At 46.7% G+C, this 22,562-nt stretch overlaps 1 protein-coding gene across 1 annotated transcript in view; it reads left to right on the forward strand.

Moving 5' to 3' along the window:
• Positions 1-22,562, forward strand: part of LOC134965112 (galanin peptides-like) — a 145,816-nt gene that overhangs the window by 108,140 nt on the left and 15,114 nt on the right. Inside the window, exon 3 of the mRNA XM_063941654.1 lies at positions 8,242-8,296. Coding sequence (XP_063797724.1) covers positions 8,242-8,296 — 55 coding nt within the window. The remainder of the gene's footprint in view (positions 1-8,241; positions 8,297-22,562) is intronic.

Below are 22,562 nucleotides of genomic sequence, written 5' to 3' on the forward strand. Positions count from 1 at the left end.
TCACTGACAGTTCTACACGGAAAAGAGTCTCTCCTATCCTCCTGCTCCTGGCGTCCCAGTGCAGAGAAATGCTGCTGTATAAAAGTTTACCCGAGCTTACGGGATTAGCTGGTAATGCAGTCACCCGGAGAGATGTATATTCCTGTGATTGTCAGTGTAATTAACCACCGCCCGCACTAAAGTGCAATCTCAGTTCTGGCTGGCGGGTCTAAAATTAATTGCTCCCAGTTACCGCTTTCCGATGTGGCCGCTGGACTTGGCACAGTCTCGGTCCTGGCTTGCGGGTAAACGGAGCTCCAGTTTGCGCTTGTAACGAGGCTGTTTGTAGAAAGTGCTCGTACGATGCTTCCGTCAGTGTGTGGCAGCAAACGGGGATATGACGTCAACGCGTTTCGTCCCGTCATAAATCGGGACTTCCTCAAGACTGAAGGGCTCATTCCATCTTGGCCCTTATTTAAATCCCCGTATGGACCGCCTTTCATTTATAATTACAAACACATGTGTGGAACAGACTCGGTCTTAGACGTTACATACACGCTGATCTTATGTGATTATAATTACATAGGTCCGTCTGTTAAGTCTAGATACTTAGATTTATATATATTTAACAGTTAATAGTTAAAATTAAATAGTTAAAAAGCAGACTCTAGGTACTTAATAAGCAGCAAATATTTCTATATAAGCACATATACGAGCATTATAATAGAGCTTTCAAAAAATTCAGGTATTTCTAGTTAAGCATTACAGGCAACAGTGTTAGTATTCACATTACGGTCAGTATCACCGATATTAATATTTAATTTTAAATTTTAGCTGTTCATGATTTTAATCAGGATGACAATGGTAAAATATATGATTCATGTCGTTACTACCATTCCACATTTTAAATTACCTAATCTAAGCAGGTGTAATCAATCGCCTCGTTAAGCCCCTTGGGACTTAACGTATCCAGTTTAAATATCCAAGCAGATTCTCCAATGCAAAGCTGCCGATACCTATTTCCACCCCTCCTGGTATTACAAAATTGTTCAACCACTATTAAAGATAGCCCCTTAGGATCCCCATTGTGACATTTATTAAAATGTCTTGATACACTATGTTTAATAGATTTATTTATAATATTGCGTCTATGTTCCCTAAAACGACATTTAATTGTTCTAATAGTCCTGCCGACATATTGCAGTCGGCATGGACATTGTAAGACATACACAGAATAAGTGGATTCACAGTTTAAATATTGTTTAATCGGAAAACTCCCCCCACTACTACAAGATATAACATTTGTTGATCCATTATTCATATGCCCACAAGTAAGGCAAGTGGATTTGTTGCACCTATAGCTGCCACAAGGTCTATTTGGGAGCCAAGATTCTAACTGATCTTTTTTTGCTTGTTTGATTGGTCTCAAATCACTCGGTGCTAATAAATTCCTTAGATAATAATAATAATAATAATATGGGATCAAAATGACCCCCAAATTCTATAATTTAAGCAGTTTTTTAGGGTTTTTTGAAAAAAACCCACCCGAATCCAAAACACACCCGAATCCGACAAAAAATTTTCGGAGAGGTTTTGCCAAAACGCGTCCGAACCCAAAACACAGCCACGGAACCGAACCCAAAACCAAAACACAAAACCCAAAAAATTTCCGGTGCACATCACTACTGTTTGCAGAAGTCTTTGTTGTTCCTGCCAACTGTTGGCTGGTTCTTTATCCTGAAACCACGTGGGATACATTTCTCCTTGTGGTATTGTGATAGTGTGAGGCCATGAAGTTCCAATTCAATTTGCCTCTTTCATTTTTAACAGATCAGCATAAATCTCAGCTGGGCTATCAACATCACATTTCAGTGAGTCTGTATTAGAGAATAGAATTTTGGAAATATCCTTTTCTAGGAACCTTTTGGTGCCTGCCAGGTCACTTGCATCCAGATCCATATTACTTATTGTGTGCTCCAATAGTTAATTCAAAAAGAAGGGAAAACAGTCTATTTCTTTACTCATATGAAATATATACATTCAACAACTGAATAAATATGGTGCTGGTTTCGCATAATGACTGTAAATAGTGTTTTGGGGTGAGAATATGATGGAACCTTAATATGGAACCAATCCCCAGGCTGGAGCAGCGGAACACGCAATGCAGTCTGACACATTATATTAAAATGAACCCGAGTCCGGTCACCATATTTTAGATAGTTAACCAGAGCAGTGAGTGTGGATCCATATCCTAGGGGCGTGTGTGAAGCAGCCGCCAGTGCGTGGGATGTGTACCATGGGCCAGTGCTTCCAAGCAACCGCATTCCCGCACGGACAGTATAGTGGCCGCACAGACCGGAACCGGAAATGCGTTCCAGCGGCAGGCGGCTTGCGGTTCACAGCGGCTGTGTGGAGATGGAGGCCAGTCCGGCGCGAGTGGACAGGTGAGTGGGGTGACACGTGTGGGGCATCAGTGTGCTGATGACAGGCGCCCAGGCTATTTAACCAGCAACCTTGTGGCTATTATGTATGGAGCCCTTGAGGAAGGTGGTCATGCACCGAAACGGCTGTGGGGCTTAACATGAAAAGATAATGCATCTGCAAGCTGACACGATAAGTTTTACGGTTTTAAGCTTACCTGTATTAATTGGAATTGTTTCAATGGTTGCTGCTGCATGAAACTCTGTTTGAAGCAATTTTTGCACCTTATGAATACTAAAAAAATCCCTTGATATCTACAGCCGCAAGGCTCAGTATTAGGACCGCTATTGTTCAATATTTTCATTAACGACCTAACAGAAGGTCTAGAGAGCATGGTGTTAATTTTTGCAGATGATACCAAATTGTGTAAGGCTATAAATACAGAGGAGGATGCCGAGTCTCTTCAGAACAACTTAGTTAAATTAGAAGCATGGGCAGCCAAATGGAGAATGCGCTTCAACACAGACAAGTGTAAGGTAATGCACTGTGGAAACAAGAACAAAAATTACACCTACCTACTAAATGGTTTAAAATTAGGGGATTCTGTACTGGAAAAGGACTTAGGTGTCCTCATAGATAGCAAACTAAGCAATAGTACCCAAATTAGGACTGCAGCAAAGAAGGCTAATAAGATATTAGCATGCATTAAACGGGGTATTGATGCTAGGGACGAGAGTATTATACTCCCGTTATATAAATCACTAGTGAGGCCACACCTTGAATACTGTGTACAATTCTGGGCACCGTACTACAAAAAGGATATCCTGGAGCTAGAAAAGGTTCAGAGGAGGGCGACCAAACTAATTTAGGGCATGGAGACGATGGAATACAAGGAAAGGCTTGAAAGACTAGGCATGTTTACATTGGAAAAGCGGAAACTAAGAGGGGATATGATCAACATCTACAAATATATAAGGGGACAATACACAGAGCTTGCGCGGTACCTGTTTTTGGTTAGATCAACACAGAGGACTCGTGGACACTCGCTCAGGATAGAGGAGAGGAGATTCCGCACAATACGGCATAAAGGCTTTTTCACGGTAAGGACAATACGTGTTTGGAATTCCCTGCCTGAGGGAGTTGTAATGGCGGAATCTGTCAACACCTTTAAGAATGGGTTAGATAAATTCCTAATGGATAACGATATCCAGTATGTGTCATGACTGAGGTTTTGTGAACCCGGTGTTAGTAAAGTCTGTGCAGGCGACTGGAGGACTATGAATACTTTCACTGACCTGGTTTGGGAGTGTTGTGGGCTCAGGGTTTCTTCCGGTGACCGGGAAGAGGAACCGCAGCAGAGATGACCGAATCTAGGTTTTCCTCATGCAGGATTTGGTCGGCAGACAGGAAGCAGGTATGGATGCTGGAGGTCTCCTGAAAGAAAGAACTTGAAGAGGTGCTGAGGAAAGAATTAAGGAGTACCGGATGCTGGAGACACCAACTACGCTTGGAGGCACTGAGGTGCTTGGAGGCACTGAGGTGCTAGGAGTCACTGAGGTGCAGAAGTGCTTGGAGGCACGGAGGTGCTTGGAGGCACGGAGGTGCTGAGGAACGGAGGTGCTGAGGAACGGAGGTTCTTGGAGGCACGGAAGCCACAGGGATACGGAAGCTCTGGAGATCACAACTACAGCAGCAGTAAAGATGAAACACGGCAGCTGTGGTTTTCAGTTGAGACTATGGAATACAGTACTGTGCCTTTAAGATGAACCACTGCAGCTGTGCCTTTACATTGAGACTCATGGAAATAGTGAATATCAGTGGCAACACAAAAGTAAACCAAACAGGGTAACATGGAACAGAGTTTCCACAGGAACTTAAGTACAAAGGTTACCTTTAGAGAGCTCAGCTTTAAGGCTCACACAGAGCTGTGTGTGACACAAGGAACTGGCCCAGTTTCTTACTCAGCCCCCTGACTTATACTTCCTGGTCCTTGGTGATTGGTGAGCAGGATTAGGTGATGCAGAGAGTCTCAGGCTGGCAGAGGATTGGACAACTCTGGGTCAGGTGAACAGTCACTGTCATGTGACTACTCTAGACTAGGCTGTGATGTAGAATGAGGCCTAGCAGGCCGAGAGAACACTGAAGCCTGAACTTCTGCAAAACATAGGATGCTGGCTTTTAGGCCTAAACTTCAGATTACTGAATTCAGCCTCATACAGGAGCTCACCACAGGTGGAGTTAATTAACTATTACCTTTCAGGCAGAGAACTCAGGAAAACTCATAGTGCTGACAAGCTGTTTAACTCAGTGAGTAAAAAGACACAGGATCCAGGACAGATGGCAGGGGTAAGTCACCAAATATGAAACCTACAGTCAGGATTGTGACAGTATGGTGCATAGTCATGCATTATAGTTACTATAAATAGGGATAAAATGCAACGGCTGACAGCAGCATCAGTCAGAAATTTTAGTCAAATCATCATGCATAGGAGACCACAAATAGGTTGAACTCGATTGACAATTGTCTTTGTTCAACCTCAGATACTAGGTAACTATGTTACTATGTTACACGTGGTGTGCTGGTCTTTATGTGAACGGGAACACTTAAACAACACAATTTAACTCCAAGTCAATCACACTTCTGTGAAATCAAACTGTTCACTTAGGAAGCAACACTGATTGACAATCAATTTCCCATGCTGTTGTGCAAATTGAATAGACAACAGGTGGAAATTATAGGCAATTAGCAAGACACCCCCAATAAAGGATTTGTACTGCAGGTGGTGACCACAGACCACTTCTCAGATCCTATGCTTTCTGGCTGATATTTTGGTCACTTTTGAAAGCTGGCGGTGCTTTCACTCTAGTGGTAGCATGAGACGGAGTCTACAACCCACACAAGTGGCTCAGGTAGTGCAGCTCATCCAGGATTGCACATTAATGCGAGCTGTGGCAAGAAGGTTTGCTGTGTCTGTCAGCGTAGTGTCCAGAACATGGAGGTGCTACCAGGAGACAGGCCAGTACATCAGGAGACATGGAGGAGGCCGTAGGAGGGCAACAACCCAGCAACCGGACAGCTACCTCCGCCTTTGTGCAAGAAGGAACAGGAGGAGCACTGCCAGAGCCCTGCAAAATGACCTCCAGCAAGCCACAAATGTGCATGTGTCTACTCAAACGGTCAGAAACAGACTCCATGAGGGTGGTATGAGGGCTTACAGCCCAACACCGTGCAGGACATTTGGCATTTGCCAGAGAACACCAAGATTGGCAAATTCACCACTGGCGCCCTGTGCTCTTCACAGATGAAAGCAGGTTCTCACTGAGCACATGTGACAGACGTGACAGAGTCTGGAGACGCCAAGGAGAACTATCTGCTGCCTGCAACATCCTCCAGCATGACCGGTTTGGCAGTGGGTCCTTAAGGTGTGGGGTGGCATTTATTTGGGGGTCCGCACTGCCCTCCGTGTGCTCGCCAGAGGTAGCCTGACTGCCATTAGGTACCGAGATGAGATCCTCAGACCCCTTGTGAGACCATATTCTGGTGCGGTTGGCCCTGGGTTCCTCCTAATGCAAGACAATGCTAGACCTCATGTGGCTGGAGTGTGTCAGCAGTTCCTGCAAGACGAAGTCATTGATGCTATGGACTGGCCCGCCCGTTCCCCAGACCTGAATCCAATTGAGCACATCTGGGACATCATGTCTTGCTCCATCTACCAACAGTCTGTTACACCACAGACTGTTGCACCACAGACTGTCCAGGAGTTGGCGGATGCTTTAGTCCAGGTCTGGGAGGAGATCTCTCAGGAGACCATCCGCCACCTCATCAGGAGCATGCCCAGGCATTGTAGGGAGGTCATACAGGCACGTGGAGGCCACACACACTACTGAGACTCATTTTGACTTGTTTTAAGGACATTACATCAAAGTTGGATCAGCCTGTAGTGTGTTTTTCCACTTTAATTTTGAGTGTGACTCCAAATCCAGACCTCCATGGGTTAATAAATTTGATTTCCATTGATAATTTTTGTGTGGTTTTGTTGTCAGCACATTCAACTATGTAAAGAGCAAAGTATTTAATAAGAATATTAATAAGAATATTTCATTCATTCAGATCTAGGATGTGTTATTTTAGTGTTCCCTATATTTTTTTTTTTTAGCAGTGTATATATATATATATATATATATAGGTAAGAGAACCTTACTCACTGCAGCACAAGCAGCTCCCGCCCTTTCTCCCAGCATACAGTGTGCAGCCAGCAGATACTAGGGCGTCAGGACTGAAACAGCTGCAATGCATTGCAGGTGCAACGGCGCTGACGTGAAGGGTGATGCTTAATCTCACACACCCTTCATTTAAACTGTTTTAAGCTACTGTGGCTTCCCCCCCCCCCCCCCCCCCCCCCCCCGTTCTGGCTCTGCTCCTCTCCACCGGCATTCTTCTGCTTTGTCACGGGCCTCTGCACTGCGACGGGCGACATATAATGAGTCACTGTGACTATTATATACTGCCTGCTGTGAGCCCCTTCATTGCGGCTGGACCCAATGCAATGCACTGGCACTAGCTCTGCTTCTGATTAATACTAACAATTACATACTACAGTACCAGTAGCATTATTGTTCATACTAACTGCTCCAAGGATTATTTTTATATATATATATATATATATATATATATATATAAAACATGTAGAGGGGGCGCTCCATAGTGCATAAACTTTTTTATTTTAAAAAACAAACAAACACGAAAGTGCTTGAAACAAATGTAAATATTACACTCCATAGGGTGGAGTCTAGTGACGCTGAGAAATCCCTGCAGCTGTTAAACGAGTAGTCGCAGACATGTGTGATCCTGCCCGTGAGCCTCAGGGTAAACAGCCGCCGGCGGGTGGAGGACTCCATCGCGATTTGGTCTGACCCTTGTTCCAGTTCTGCCTGGTGATTACTTGTGGAATCATGTGGTAACCAGCCCACACTGGTTGCCTTCTGGTACGAGTGTAATATTTACATTTGTTTCAAGCACTTTCATGTTTGTTTGTTTTTTAAAATAAAAAAGTTTATGCACTATGGAGCGCCCCCTCTACATGTTTTATTGACAGATATCTATCTTTGTGGGAGTTCGGATTGACCAAGGGGAGCAGCGATCCTGAATATTTAAGGAGGATCTAGTGCTTTGAGCACTCATAGAGTGACTTTGATTCCACCTATATATTTATATATATTTTATGTGTCTGTATTCCATGTTAAATAACCAGCGCTGTATCTGTTGTTCTTGTGTGTGTGTGTGTATATATATATATATATATATATATACACACAGTATATATTTTCAGTAGGGATGGGATACCCGTTCGCTTACAGACAGCAGTTAAATTGTACTGTACCCAGAGAGACTGCCTTTATTACAATAATGTAAAAGTGCTTTTGTTGTCGTCATTCATGAAAAGCATGCTTTAGCATTTCTGCAAAGTGGGGGTAATTCCGAGTTGATCGCAGCATCAAATTTGTTATCAGTTGGGCAAAACCATTTGCACTGCAGGTGTGGCAGATATAACATTTGCAGAGAGAGTTAGATTTGGGTGGGGTGTGTTCAAACTGAAATCTAAATTGCAGTGTAAAAATAAAGCAGCCAGTATTTACCCTGCGCAGAAACAAAATAACCCACCCAAATCTAACTCTCTCTGCAAATGTTATATCTGCCCCCCCCCTGCAGTGCACATGGTTTTACCCAACTGCTAACAAATTTGATGCTGCGATCAACTCTGAATTACCCCCAGTATTCATATTATGCTGTTTTATGTATTTTATCTATTACCTTTTATTAATTCCACCAATGTATTTTAGCCCAAAGATAAGAGAGGATGGACGCTGAACAGTGCTGGCTACCTTCTAGGACCTCGTAAGTATTACTCTACTGTGTACAATTGGTCTCACTATTTCACTCAAAAAGAAGAATTAACCAGGGTAGTAACTGGGATCTGCATTTGAGGGCTGTTTCCGAGTTGGGAGCAAAGCAAAAAAGCAAGTAACTCTACACCTGGACAAATCATGTTGCACTATTGTACAGGGGTCACATTGTACTACTGTACAAGGGGCCATGTTGTACTACTTTACAAGGGGTCATGTTGCACTACTGTACTAGGGGTCATGTTGCACTACTGTACAAGGGGTCACGTTGTACTACTGTACAAGGGGCCATGTTGCACTACTGTACAATGGGTCACATTGTACTACTGTACAAGGGGCCATGTTGTACTACTTTACAAGGGGTCATGTTGCACTACTGTACTAGGGGTCATGTTGTGTAAGAGGCACAGGGGTGGGGCCCTGGAGAAAGAATACGGAGCGCGCACTTACCAGGCCTACGTACCTCACGCCTCCCGTCCTCCACCTTCAGTCCGTCGAGGTAGCTCAGACGATACTGGCACACGTCCAGACACGGAGAAGAACTTCCTGGGGTGACCTGAAAAGAATGGGGAACACACTACGCAGGGGTGGCCTACACTGGGCTCAGTGAAGGGTCATCATTGGCACTTGTGGCCTCAGACTGGGTGCCCCCGTAGTGGCGCGAAGCACCAGGGGCGACCCTTAATGAAAACGCCCAAAGGGGAGGTGGGGGAGGGGGCAACATACACCACAAACACACACGAAACACCTTTATGCTCACCAGCTATATACTCAGACGACTGGCCCTTCTTCTTTGCTCCTGTAAGAGAACACACAACACAGCCCACGGGACGTGGCGCTGCTTACGCTTTATGACGGAGAGACACTTATACAGAGGTTATAGTACGACACCGTAATACTGTTTCAACCTTGTGGTACTCACCAACGCGTACTTCCGACAGCCTACCTTTCATGGGGGCCTGGCTGTGGGGAAAACTGAGAACTCATCACACATGTGGCGTAGCGCCAACTTATGCGAACCGCGGCCTAGCGCCGACTTAAGCAACCTGCGGCCTAGCGCCGACTTACACACCCTGCGGCCTAGCGCTGGATCAAGAGATACCACGGCCTAGCACCGACTTACCACACCTGCGGCGTAGCGCCGACTTCAGCAACCTGTGGCCTAGCGCCGACTTCAGCGACCTGTGGCCTAGCGCCGACTTCAGCCACCTGCGGCGTAGCGCCGACTTCAGCCACCTGCGGTGTAGCGCCGACTTCAGCAACCTGCAGCGTAGCGCCGACTTAAGCCACCTGCGGCCTAGCGCCGACTTCAGCAACCTGCGGCGTAGCGCCGACTTCAGCCACCTGCGGCGTAGCGCCGACTTCAGCAACCTGCAGGGTAGCGCCGACTTCAGCAACCTGTGGCGTAGCGCCGACTTACTGTACACACCATAGTATTGGGCCTCCTTGCCCTGGATGCCCCCTGCCTATGTCTGTCTATCTGGGGGATAATGGGGGGCCTAACGCCCTTTGCTGCTCAGGCAGTGGGCCTGCCTAACTGTGGGGGGGATAATGCGGGCCTAACGCCCTCTGCTGCTCAGGCCTAGTGCCTGTTTTTGCCCCACGGGCCTAGTGCCCGCCTACGGTGCCTCAGGCTGGTGGGCCTAATGCCCCCTTCGGTCCCCCGGGCCTAGCGCCCGCCTAAAGCACCTCAGGCCTAGTGACTGCATGCCCCACGGGCCTGGTGCCCGAATCCCTGGTGGTCTAGGGGAAGGGGGGGAGGGACACCGCCTGTACTTACCCGTCCAAAGGGCCACGCTGGACCAAGCCTGGTCCGGCCACGCCCACCGCGTTGTCTTCGCCGGAGGCGGGATGGCTCCCACCACCTCCGGGCTTCCTGGAGACTTCAACTGGGCAGCGGTGGCCTGTGCAAGCTCTTTTGCGTTGCACACCGCTATCCCAGGGCTTCCGAGGTCTTCACCGACGGGTGTCGGCTCCTTGTACTTCACCCGGCGGGCGGCGGCGTGTCTCAGCTCTTTTGCAACTACCGCCGCCCTCCGGGACTTCTGGCGCCGTCTTCCTCCTGCAATCTTCGGGAGCTCTTCTCTGCTCCCTCTCTGCCGCCGAACTAAGCCCTCGCGCCCGGCGCTGGCTAATACAAGCCAGTGCCAGGGGGCGGGGCTATGACGCGGCGAGCCGGGATTGGCTCACCACCGCCACTCCTGATTGGCTGCCAGCTCACGAGCCGCGATTGGCTCGCGGCTGGCGCCAAATTAAAAAAGCTGCACGGTGATTGGCGGGGCCTGAGTCCCGGAGGATGCAGGCCCGCCGCCATCACCCGCGTGGAGCGGCGGTGGATATTCACCGCCGCCCCCACGCCCGTTGCCGAACTCTGCAACTGGCCGTGCAGGGGAAGACCGGACCAGACCCTGTCTCCAGTGCTGCCCGAAACCAGCGCCACCTCCAGCCCCATGGGGCGGCGCTGGCCCGCCCCAGGTGAGGAGGTACAGGAGTGTTAGCAGTAGGGCCAGTGACCGCACGAGTACACTGGCCCCTGCTACAGTTGCACTACTGTACAAGGGGTCACGTTGTACTACTGTACAAGGGGCCATGTTGCACAACTTTACAAGGGTTCATTTTCCACTACTGTACAAGGGATCATGTTGCGCTACTGTACAAGGGGTCAGAATCAGCCCCTTAGTGAGGACTGGAGAACAACAATATTCAATAACTGAAGAAAAGAGAACACGTGAGCTGAGGTAGCTGAAAGTAGATAAAATAACTAGAGATGAGCGGGTTCGGTTCGCCGAGAACCGAACCCTACCGAACTCCACATGTCAAACACGGTTCAGAGCCCGGCTCGGTTATTCCCGCCTGACTTGGAAAAGCCGAACGAGGCAAAACGTCATCATCCCACTGTCAGATTCTCGCGGGATTCGGATTCCATATAAAGAGCCGCGCGTCGCCATTTTCACTCGGGCGTTGTAGAGAGTACAGAGAGGACGTGGCTATGTTCTCTCAGTGTCAGTTCTCAGTATCAGTGCTCAGTATCAGTGCTCAATGGGGGTAATTCTGAGTTGATCGCAGCAGGATTTTTGTTAGCAGTTGGGCAAAACCATGTGCACTGCAGGGGAGGCAGATATAACATGTGCAGAGAGAGTTAGATTTGGGTGTGGTGTGTTCAATCTGCAATCTAAATTGCAGTGTAAAAATAAAGCAGCCAGTATTTAACCTGCACAGAAACAAAATAACCCACCCAAATCTAACTCTCTATGCACATGTTATATCTACCACCCCTGCAGTGCACATGGTTTTGCCCAACTGCTAAAAAATGTCCTGCTGCGATCAACTTGGAATTACCCCCATTGTCCTGTGCTGCATCGTGCTGCTCAGTAATACTAGTACAGTGTCTTGTGCTGCATCTTGCTGCTGTAGGGTGCTGTGGTAGTAGTGTCCTGTGACTGTGCATTGGTCATCATCATTCCAGTCACAGTGATATCTGGGGGGTGACAATTCCAGAGTGCTTTTGTGCTGCTCACTAATACTAACACAGTGTCTTGTGCTGCATCGTGCTGCTCAGTGTCAGTTCTCAGTAGTATCATCTCATCAGTGCTCAGTATCACTGCTCAGTAGTGTCATCAGTGCTCAGAATCACTGGTCAGTGCTCAGTGTCTTGTGCTGCATTGTGCTGCTCAGTGTCAGTTCTCAGTAGAATCATCAGTGCTCAGTATCACTGCTCAATAGTATCATCAGTGCTCAGTATCACTGGTCAGTGCTCAGTGTCTTGTGCTGCTTCATGCTGCTCAGTGTCAGTTCTCAGTAGTATCATCAGTGCTCAGTATCACTGCTCAGTAGTATCATCAGTGCTCAGTATCACTGGTCAGTGCTCAGTGTCTTGTGCTGCATCGTACTGCTCAGAGTCAGTTCTCAGTATCACTGCTCAGTAGTATCATCAGTGCTCAGTATCACTGGTCAGTGCTCAGTGTCTTGTGCTGCACCGTGCTGCTCAGTGTCAGTTCTCAGTAGTATCAGTGCTCAGTATCACTGCTCAGTAGTATCATCAGTGCTCAGTATCACTGGTCAGTGCTCAGTGTCTTGTGCTGCATCTTGCTGCTGTAGGGTACTGTGGTAGTGTCCTGTCACTGTGCATAGGTCATCATCATTCCAGTCATAGTGGTATCTGGTATCTATCTAGTGGTATCTAATTCCAGACATTACTGCCGTCTAATTCCAGATATATGACTGGCATATAATTCCAAACATTAAAAAATGGAGAACAAAAATTTGGAGGGTAAAATAGGGAAAGATCAAGATCCACTTCCACCTAGTGCTGAAGCTGCTGCCACTAGTCATGGAAGAGACAATGAAATGCCATCAACGTCGTCTGCCAAGGCCAATGCCCAATGTCATAGTAGAGAGCATGTAAAATCCAAAAAGCTAAAGTTCAGTAAAATGACCCAAAAAGATAAATTAAAATCATCTGAGGAGAAGCGTAAACTTGCCAATATGCCATTTACGACACGGAGTGGCAAGGAACGGCTAAGGCCCTCTCCTATGTTCCTCATGACTAGTGGTTCAGCTTCACATGACGATGGAAGCACTCATCCTCCCGCTAGAAGAATGAAAAGAGTTAAGCTGGCAAAAGCACAGCAAAGAATTGTGTGTTCTAAATCACAAATCCCCAAGGAGAGTCCAATTGTGTCGGTTGCAATGCTTGACCTTCCCAACACTGGACGGGAAGAGGTGGCTCCTTCCACCATTTGCACGCCCCCTGCAAATGCTGGAAGGAGCACCCACAGTCCAGTTCCTGATATTCAAATTGAAGATGTCACTGTCGAAGTACACCAGGATGAGGATATGGGTGTTGCTGGCGCTGAGGAGGAAGTTGACGAGGAGAATTCTGATGGTGATGTGGTTTGTTTAAATCAGGCACCCGGGTAAACAGCTGTTGTCCATTGGATGAATAAGGCCATTGACATGCCTGGTCAAAATACAAAAAAAAAAAAATCACCTCTTCAGTATGGAATTATTTCAACAGAAATGCGGACAACAGGTGTCAAGCCGTGTGTTGCCTTTGTCAAGCCATAATAAGTAGGGGTAAGGACGTTAACCACCTCGGAACATCCTCCCTTACACGTCACCTGGAGCGCATTCATCAGAAGTCATTGACAAGTTCTAAAACTTTGGGTAACAGTGGAAGCAGTCCACTGACAACTACTAAATCCCTTCTTCCTCCTGTACCCAAGCTCCTGCAAACCACACCACCAACTCCCTCAATGTCAATTTCCTCCTTAGACAGGAACGCCAATAGTCCTGCAGGCCATGGCACTGGCAAGACTGACGAGTCCTCTCCTAACTGGGATTCCTCTGATGGATCCTTGAGTGGAACGCCTACTGCTGCTGTTGCTGCTGGCGCTGCTGTTGTTGCTGCTCTGAGTCGATCATCATCCCAGAGGGGAAGTCGGAAGACCACTTGTACTACTTCCATTAAGCAATTGACTGTCCAACAGTCCTTTGCGAGGAAGATGAAATATCACAGCAGTCAACCTGTTGCAAAGCGGATAACGCAGGCCTTGACAGCCTGGTGTTAGACGTGCGTTCGGTATCCACCATTAGTTCACAGGGACTTAGAGAATTGCTTGAGGTAGTGTGTCCCCGGTACCAAATCCCATCTAGGTTCCACTTCAGTAGGCAGGCGATACCGAGAATGTACACAGACATCAGAAAAAGTGTCCTCAGTGTCCTAAAAATGCAGTTGTACCTATTGTCTACTTAACCACGGACATGTGGACAAGTGGAGCAGGGCAGACTAAGAACTATATGACTGTGACAGCCCACTGGGTAGATGTATTGCCTCCCGCAGCAACAATAGCGGCGGCACCAGTAGCAGCATCTTGCAAACACCAACTCGTTCCTAGGTAGGCTACGCTTTGTATCACCACTTTCCGTAAGAGGCACACCACTGACAACCTGTTACGGAAACTGAGGGACATCATCACACATTGGCTTACCCCACTTAGACTCTCCTGGAGATTTGTGATATCGGACGCCACCAATATTGTGCGTGCATCACATGTGGGCAAATTCCAGCACGTCCCATGTTTTGCACAATTAATTTGGTGGTGCAGAATTTTTTGAAAAACGACAGGTGCGTGCAGGAGATGCTGTCGGAGGCCCGAAAATTGTGGGCAACTTTCGGCATTCAGCCACCGCGTGCCGAAGACTGGAGCGCCAGCAAACACTCCTGAACCTGCCCTGCCATCACCTGAAGCAAGAGGTGGTAACGAGGTGGAATTCAACCCTCTATATGCTTCAGAGGATGGAGGAGCAGCAAAAGGCCATTCAAGCCTATACATCCGCTACGAGATTGGCAAAGGAGGGGGAATGCATCTGACTCAAGCACAGTGGAGAATGATTTCCGTGTTGTGCAAGGTTCTCCAACCCTTTGAACTTGCCACACGTGAAGTCAGTTCAGACACTGCCAGCCTAAGTCAGGTCATTCCCCTCATCAGGCTTTTGCAGAAGCAGCTGGAGAGATTGAAGGAGGAGCTAAGATGGAGCGATTCCGCTAGGCATGTGGGACTTGTGAATGGAGCCCTTCATTTGCTTAACCAGGATTCACGGGTGGTCAATCCGTTGAAATCAGAGCACTACATTTTGGCCACCGTGCTCGATCCTAGGTTTAAAGCCTACGTTTTATCTCTCTTTCCGGCAGACACAAGTCTGCAGATGTTCAAAGACCTGCTGGTGAGACAATTGTCAAGTCAAGCGGAACGTGACACGTCAACAGCTCCTCCTTCATTTTCTACCGCCACTGGAGCTGCCAGGAAAAGGATAACATTTCCAAACCCACCCGCTGGCGGTGATGCAGGGCAGTCAGGAGCAAGTGCTGACATCTGGTCCGGACTGAAGGACCTGCCAACGATTACTGACATGTCGTCTACTGTTACTGCATATGATTCTGTCGCCATTTTAACGAATGGTGGAGGATTATATGGGTGACAGCATCACTGTAGGCATGTCAGACAGTCCGTATGTATACTGGCAGGAAAAAGAGGCAATTTGGATGCCCTTGAACAAACTGGCTTTATTTCACCTAAGTTGCCCCCCCTCCAGTGTGTACTCCAAAAGAGTGTTTAGTGCAGCCGGTCACCTTGTCAGCGATCGGCGTAGGAGGTTACTTCCACTAAATGTGGAGAAGATGATGTTCATCAAAATTAATTATAAAGTCCTCCGTGGAGACATTTACCAGCAATTGCCTCCAGAAAGTACACAGGGACCTGTGATGGTGGATTCCAGTGGGGACGAATCAATAATCTGTGATGAGGAGGAGGAGGAGGATCTACTCCCTGAAAGGGGTGAGGAATCTCAGGGTGAGGATGACATCCTGCCTCTGTAGAGCCAGTTTGGGCAAGGAGAGATGAATTGCTTTTTTTTGGTGGGGTGATTAATTTCTTCTTTTTTTGTGGGGGCCCAAACAAACCAATAATTTCAGCCACAGTCGTGTGGCAGACCCTGTCGCTGAAATGATTGGTTTGTTAAAGTGTGCATGTCCTGTTTATACAACATAAGGGTGGGTGGGAGGGCCCAAGGACAATTCCATCTTGCACCTCTTTTTTTATTTATTATTTGCATCATGTGCTGTTTGGGAACTATTTTTATAAGTGCCATCCTGTCTGACACTGCAGTCAGAGCCGGCCCTAGCCAATTTGATGCCCTAGGCAAAGTTTTGTCTGGTTCCCCCTAGCTCCACCGCTAGTTCTGCATCTGTACCTGCAACGCTCAGGTAGTGGGGCCCACCGGGGGGTTACCCTGTGGGCCAGTTCAACTCTGCACAATGCCACTCAGTAATGACCATAATACATATAATTCCACACAGTAAAGGAACCTTACACATATGCCCCACATTAGTAATGCCCATAATACACATAATGCCACACATTAATGCACCTTACACATATGCTCCACATTAGTAATGCCCATAATACACATATACTGCCACAGATACTGCCACACTTGCTGGTTATACAAAAATATCAGTATCAAACATTTAGAAACTGTCCATTCTCTTCACTATTCAGTGTGTTTGCTGGTGTCTGTTACTCCCGTTAACTGTATGCACTTTACTTTATACTGTGGGAGCTAAATGCTCTGCCCTCCAGTCTGATGTGTCCGAAAGTCACGCTGCACTGATGTTTCATATAGAAATAGCACAACGCAACTTACTGACCACGTTACAGTGCTAGATGGCAGGGGAATTTTACGGTATGGACTGACTAGGAAATAAAGTGTGGGGAGAACACTGCCCATGTTATGTCCCTGCAGACACCTGGGGTTTGCACAGGGATAAGGGACACACACAGGATGGCAGGGTCCCCCTCCCCATGTGCACAAGCAGTATAGGTGATGTCAGGTTTCTGTGAAGCAGTCTTCCAAAATACACATGTGTTATCTTAAGAAGCCATCCAGTAATAACCTTATATAGTCAGTAAAAATGTCACAGGTCCAGGAATTGCATTTACTGGGCTTCTGCTGTCTGTCTGAGGTCTCACAAGTCAGGGGCATTCAAGCATGTCGGAGGAAGTTTAAGGCACAGTGTGCATTTTTTTTGACAAATGTAAACAGCAGTGTATACAAGTACTGATTGAATACATTTGGAAAGTAACAGTTAGTTTGCGGACTGTCCCTCTCAGCATGAGATACTGCAGGGACATGCTTGGATGCCCCTAGACATGCTTGAATGCCCTAGGCAAATGCCTAGCCTGCCTATAGCTAAGGCCGGCTCTGACTGCAGTGCCACTCCTAGATGGGCCAGGTGTTTGTGCCGCAACCTTGGGTCGCTTAGCTTAGTCATCCAGCGACCTCGGTGCATATTTTAGGACTAAAAATAATATTGTGAGGTGTGAGGTGTTCAGAATAGACTGGAAATGAGTGGAAATTATTGTTATTGAGGTTAGTAATACTATAGGATCAAAATTACCCCCAAATTCTATAATTTTAGCTTTTTGAGGTTTTATTTTAAATCACCCGAATCCAAAACACATCCGAGTCCAAAACCCGAAAGGGTTGTTTTGTCAAAACGCGTCAGTATCCAAAATATGATCGCGGACCCGAATCCAAAACCAAAACACGAAAAATGCCCGCTGCACATCTCTAAAAATAACTTGTGATATGGATTGCTAGGGCCCTATTAGTAAACTCATGGAGAACATTAGAATAGGTATTATATAATCATCTAGTGCAGATATACAGTAGTGTCATTCATTACAGGTGTCTTGAATATACCTCTATACCAGAAATATTGCTCAAAATGTAAAAGGTTATATAAAAGGCTTCGTAGGTTATGCAAAAAAATAAAGTAAAGACATATAAGAGGTACATTTACTTATGTTTGATTTTGGATTAGATTTTAAGGTACATTTAAATTGACTGAAATCAAATCAAATCAACATTCTTTTTCACTGTCCAAATTATTCATTTACTAACAGTGGCTTTTGAAATACATTTCAAAATCAAATTTGATGTCTGTTGATTTTGACTAGTTATTTTTCTTCAGTATTGGGTGCAAGAATGGAAACAAACACAATGCGCTGCCTATGGCGTATGAGCAGCCGACCACTAACACAGGAGGAACCTTCACTCAAATTCCAAAATAAACGTGCATAGAAAAGGAAAGTAGTAGGCACAACACCATAAAAGTCCTTACACAAAATGTAGGTAGGCTTGAAGAGGATTTCCCTCTTAGGGGGTGATTCCGAGTTGTTCGCTCGCTAGCAGATTTTAGCAGCATTGCACACGCTAGGCCGCCGCCCTCTGGGAGTGTATCTTAGCTTAGCAGAATTGCGAATGAAAGATTAGCAGAATTGCGAATAGAAAATTCTTAGCAGTTTCTGAGTAGCTCGAGACTTACTCCTACACTGCGATCAGCTCAGCCCGTTTCGTTCCTGGTTTGACGTCACAAACACGCCCTGCGTTTGGCCAGCCACTCCCCAGTTTCTCCAGACACTCCTGCGTTTTATTCTGGCATGCCTGCGTTTTTTCGCACATTCCCAGAAAACGGTCAGTTTCCACCCAGAAACACCCATTTCCTGTCAATCACACTCCGATCACTTCAACGATAAAAATTCTTCGTTTGGACGTGAGTAAATCTACTAAGTTTTGTGCTAAAATACTGGCCCTCATTCCGAGTTGCTCGCTCGGTAAAAATCTTCGCATCGCAGCGATTTTCCGCTTAATGCGCATGCGCAATGTCCGCACTGAGACTGCGCCAAGTAAATTTGCTATGCAGTTAGGAATTTTACTCACGGCTTTTTCATCGTTCTGGCGATCGTAATGTGATTGACAGGAAATGGGTGTTACTGGGCGGAAACAGGCCGTTTTATGGGCGTGTGGGAAAAAACGCTACCGTTTCCGGAAAAAACGCAGGAGTGGCTGGAGAAACGGGGGAATGTCTGGGCGAACGCTGGGTGTGTTTGTGACGTCAAACCAGGAACAACAAGCACTGAACTGATCGCAGATGCCGAGTAAGTCTGAAGCTACTCAGAAACTGCTACGAGGTGTGTAATTGCAATATTGCGAATACATCGTTCGCAATTTTAAGATGCTAAGATTCACTCCCAGTAGGCGGCGGCTTAGCATGAGCAAATCTGCTAAAATTCACTTGCGAGCGAACAACTCGGAATGAGGGCCACTTAGCGCATGCGCACTGCGTACCATGCGCATGCACATTTTTGCCTTAATCACTCTGTTGCGAAAATTGGCAACGAGCGAACAACTCGGAATGACCCCCTTAAGTCCTTTAACTGGGGCTTAGTGTTCTTGAGTATATTTTCTATGTATGTCCCTCCAAGATGTGATTCTTATCTCGGTATGAAGGAAAAGATCATAGGGCAGACCAATTTCACAGGGACAACAGATTTATTAATACAAAGCACTCACAATATAAAAAGATAAACAAGCATGTAACCACAAATGGAGTGGATAAAAGGGGTTGCTGGGATGCCAGCAACCTCTTTTATCCACTCCATTTGTGGTTACATGCTTGTTTATCTTAATGAATCTTTCCTTCAGTATTGGGTGGCCTTCTCAAAGTTAAACATAAAATTACCTATAAAATAAAATATAAAATTGAAGGAAATAAAATAAAAACCAACAAATCCTTATGTATTGGAAAACATATCACATGCAAGAAGCAGCTGTGGTTCCTATAAACCTCCTAATGATAATGTGAGGACCCCTTATTCAAAAGTACAGCATTCAGTACCTTTAATACCAAGAAATAATGACACGGAGACTTGAATTTGGCAGAAAATTGTTAGCTATTTATTGTACCCTAACCATTAGAAAACCTCTAAAATGAAAATTTTAGTTAACATGCCGATTCAGCCGGCATATGGTGGCAGCAAAAAGAACGGCTATATTCAACTGATGATAACCTCAAAACATTAAACTTCCAAACGATCCTAATTTAACACAAACTATAAAATAGGTAATAGGTGCCCGACTCAGACCTCCACGCTGACTACCCACCCTGATGGGTGATGACGCTACCCCCTGACGGGTGGTCTAGCGGCCTTAAAAGTCAATGGAGGTGAGTGCACCTAAACCACACCAAACTGTAAATTACTGCAACTAACAAGACAAACTACAACCTGCCGTTCTTTTCCGCCAACAAATAGCCAACGATAAACCATACTAACAATTCAAAGCCAAGGCACTCCGTGCCAGAACCTCTATCAAACAGGGAGGGAGGGCGGGAAGGCAATTCAGCAGCAAGAGAGACCAAGCTGGCCTAGCAGTCCCTATATATACTGAACCCTCCCCTCTCTAACATGTGCTGTACTTTTCCTCACAGTTAGGTCCACCCCTCACAGCAGGTTTAACTCTCTCTATTCCTATGCAGTCATTTCGCTCTCCTAATTCTGGTTTGAGTACATCTCTGACGGTAGAGCAGCTGCGCTGGTTTGCATGCATCTCTGAGGGCAGGGCACCTGTGCATGCACAGGACCTATGTACAGAACGGGTGCTGCGTCATCGCCGACAGTTCCCCCTAAGTCACAGCTTGCCACTGTTTGGGGGGCAGGGAATACAAAGATGCAGGAGCGACATGCACTGCGTCCATCTCAGATTAAGGCTCATAATTCCTACAGCCACAGTGAACCATATGGTTTGGTCCTTTTTATTAGAGGTGTATGCAAATCCTTGGGTATTTCTTTTTTTTTTTTTAAATTGATAAAAACATTTAAAATCATGTCAATTGGACCCGTCACATGGAGCCTTTACAGTATTATTAATATCTGGCTTGATTCATTGATGGATTGTGCACATTAAGTATCTGCAAAATTATTTAAAAACACAGCAGCCCTGAAGAGTACAGAGACACCCAGCAAACACATAGCAACTGTGTATACATTTCCAGCACACACGCACATCCTTCAATAATCATCAGCTCGATTGAATCAACGGACACGCAGCATGGCAGCTTGAACAGGGGCGCCAGAGGAACGCTACTTGAGTATGGATTTGCGGTGCACCCAGTGACACACCCCACAAATGACTGCAATGAACCTGCATTTTTGCTCCCCCATCAATGCCCACAACAGTGTCTGATGGTCAATCACCCTGCATAAAGGTAAACGCTCCCAGCGGCATTGCTATAAGTCTTTGGTGCATGCGCATTGCATAGCATATGCATGCATAATATATCAATATTCGCTCAATTCAGAGGCGTAACTAGGGTTTTTGGAGCCCAGGGTAACATGAAGAGTGTGCCCCCTCCCCCCCCAAAAAAAGAAAGAAAAAATTGCCATAAAATCAACTATGTGTGCGTGCCAAAGGCATGCACCGAAAAATGGGCATTGCCACGCACCAGAAGGGGCATGGTCACATACCAGAAGGTGCATGGCCACCGAAAATGGGGCATGCCAACATGACTATCACCTACCCCCTGTGTCGCCTCTCAGCACACTATCATCTCCCCTGCATCTTTTCTCAGCACACTATCACCTACCCCTTGTGTCGTCTCTCAGCACACTATCCCCTCCCCCTGCGTCATCTCTCAGCACACTATCACCTAGCCCTTGTGTCGTCTCTCAGCATATTATCACCTCCTCCTGCGTCATCTCTCAGCACACTATCACCTACCTCTTGTGTCATCTCTCAGCACACTATCACCTACCCCTTGTGTCATCTCTCAGCACACTATCACCTAGCCCTTGTGTCGTCTCTCAGCATACTATCACCTCCTCCTGCGTCATCTCTCAGCACACTATCACCTACCCCTTGTGTTGTCTCTCAGCACACTTTGACCTACCCCCTGTGTTGTCTCTCAGCACACTATCACCTCCCCCTGCATCATCTCTCAGCACACTATCACCTAGCCCTTGTGTCGTCTCTCAGCACACTATCACCTCCCCCTGCGTCATCTCTCAGCACACTATCACCTACCCCTTGTGTCGTCTCTCAGCACACTATCACCTCCCCCTGCGTCATCTCTCAGCACACTATCACCTACCCCTTGTGTCATCTCTCAGCATACTATCACCTCCTCCTGCGTCATCTCTCAGCACACTATCACCTCCCCCTGCGTCATCTCTCAGCACACTATCACCTACCCCTTGTGTCATCTCTCAGCACACTATCACCTACCTCTTGTGTCATCTCTCAGCACACTATCACCTCCCCCTGCGTCATCTCTCAGCACACTATCACCTACCTCTTGTGTCATCTCTCAGCACACTATCACCTCCTCCTGCGTCATCTCTCAGCACACTATCACCTCCCCCTGCGTCATCTCTCAGCACACTATCACCTACCCCTTGTGTCATCTCTCAGCACACTATCACCTACCTCTTGTGTCATCTCTCAGCACACTATCACCTCCCCCTGCGTCATCTCTCAGCACACTATCACCTACCTCTTGTGTCATCTCTCAGCACACTATCACCTCCTCCTGCGTCATCTCTCAGCACACTATCACCTACCTCTTGTGTCATCTCTCAGCACACTATCACCTACCCCCTGTGTTGTCTCTCAGCACACTATCACCTCCCCCTGCATCATCTCTCAGCACACTATCACCTACCCCTTGTGTCGTCTCTCAGCATACTATCACCTCCTCCTGCGTCATCTCTCAGCACACTATCACCTACCCCTTGTGTCGTCTCTCAGCACACTATCACCTCCCCCTGCAATTTTTGCACATTATCGCAGTTGAATTCCCTATTTACACAGTACACAGTGCTGAATTTTCTACAGTATTTCCTTGATATTGTAAATAC

The sequence above is a fragment of the Pseudophryne corroboree genome, chromosome 10 (assembly GCF_028390025.1).
Source record: "Pseudophryne corroboree isolate aPseCor3 chromosome 10, aPseCor3.hap2, whole genome shotgun sequence".
Taxonomy (NCBI): Eukaryota; Metazoa; Chordata; class Amphibia; order Anura; family Myobatrachidae; genus Pseudophryne; species Pseudophryne corroboree.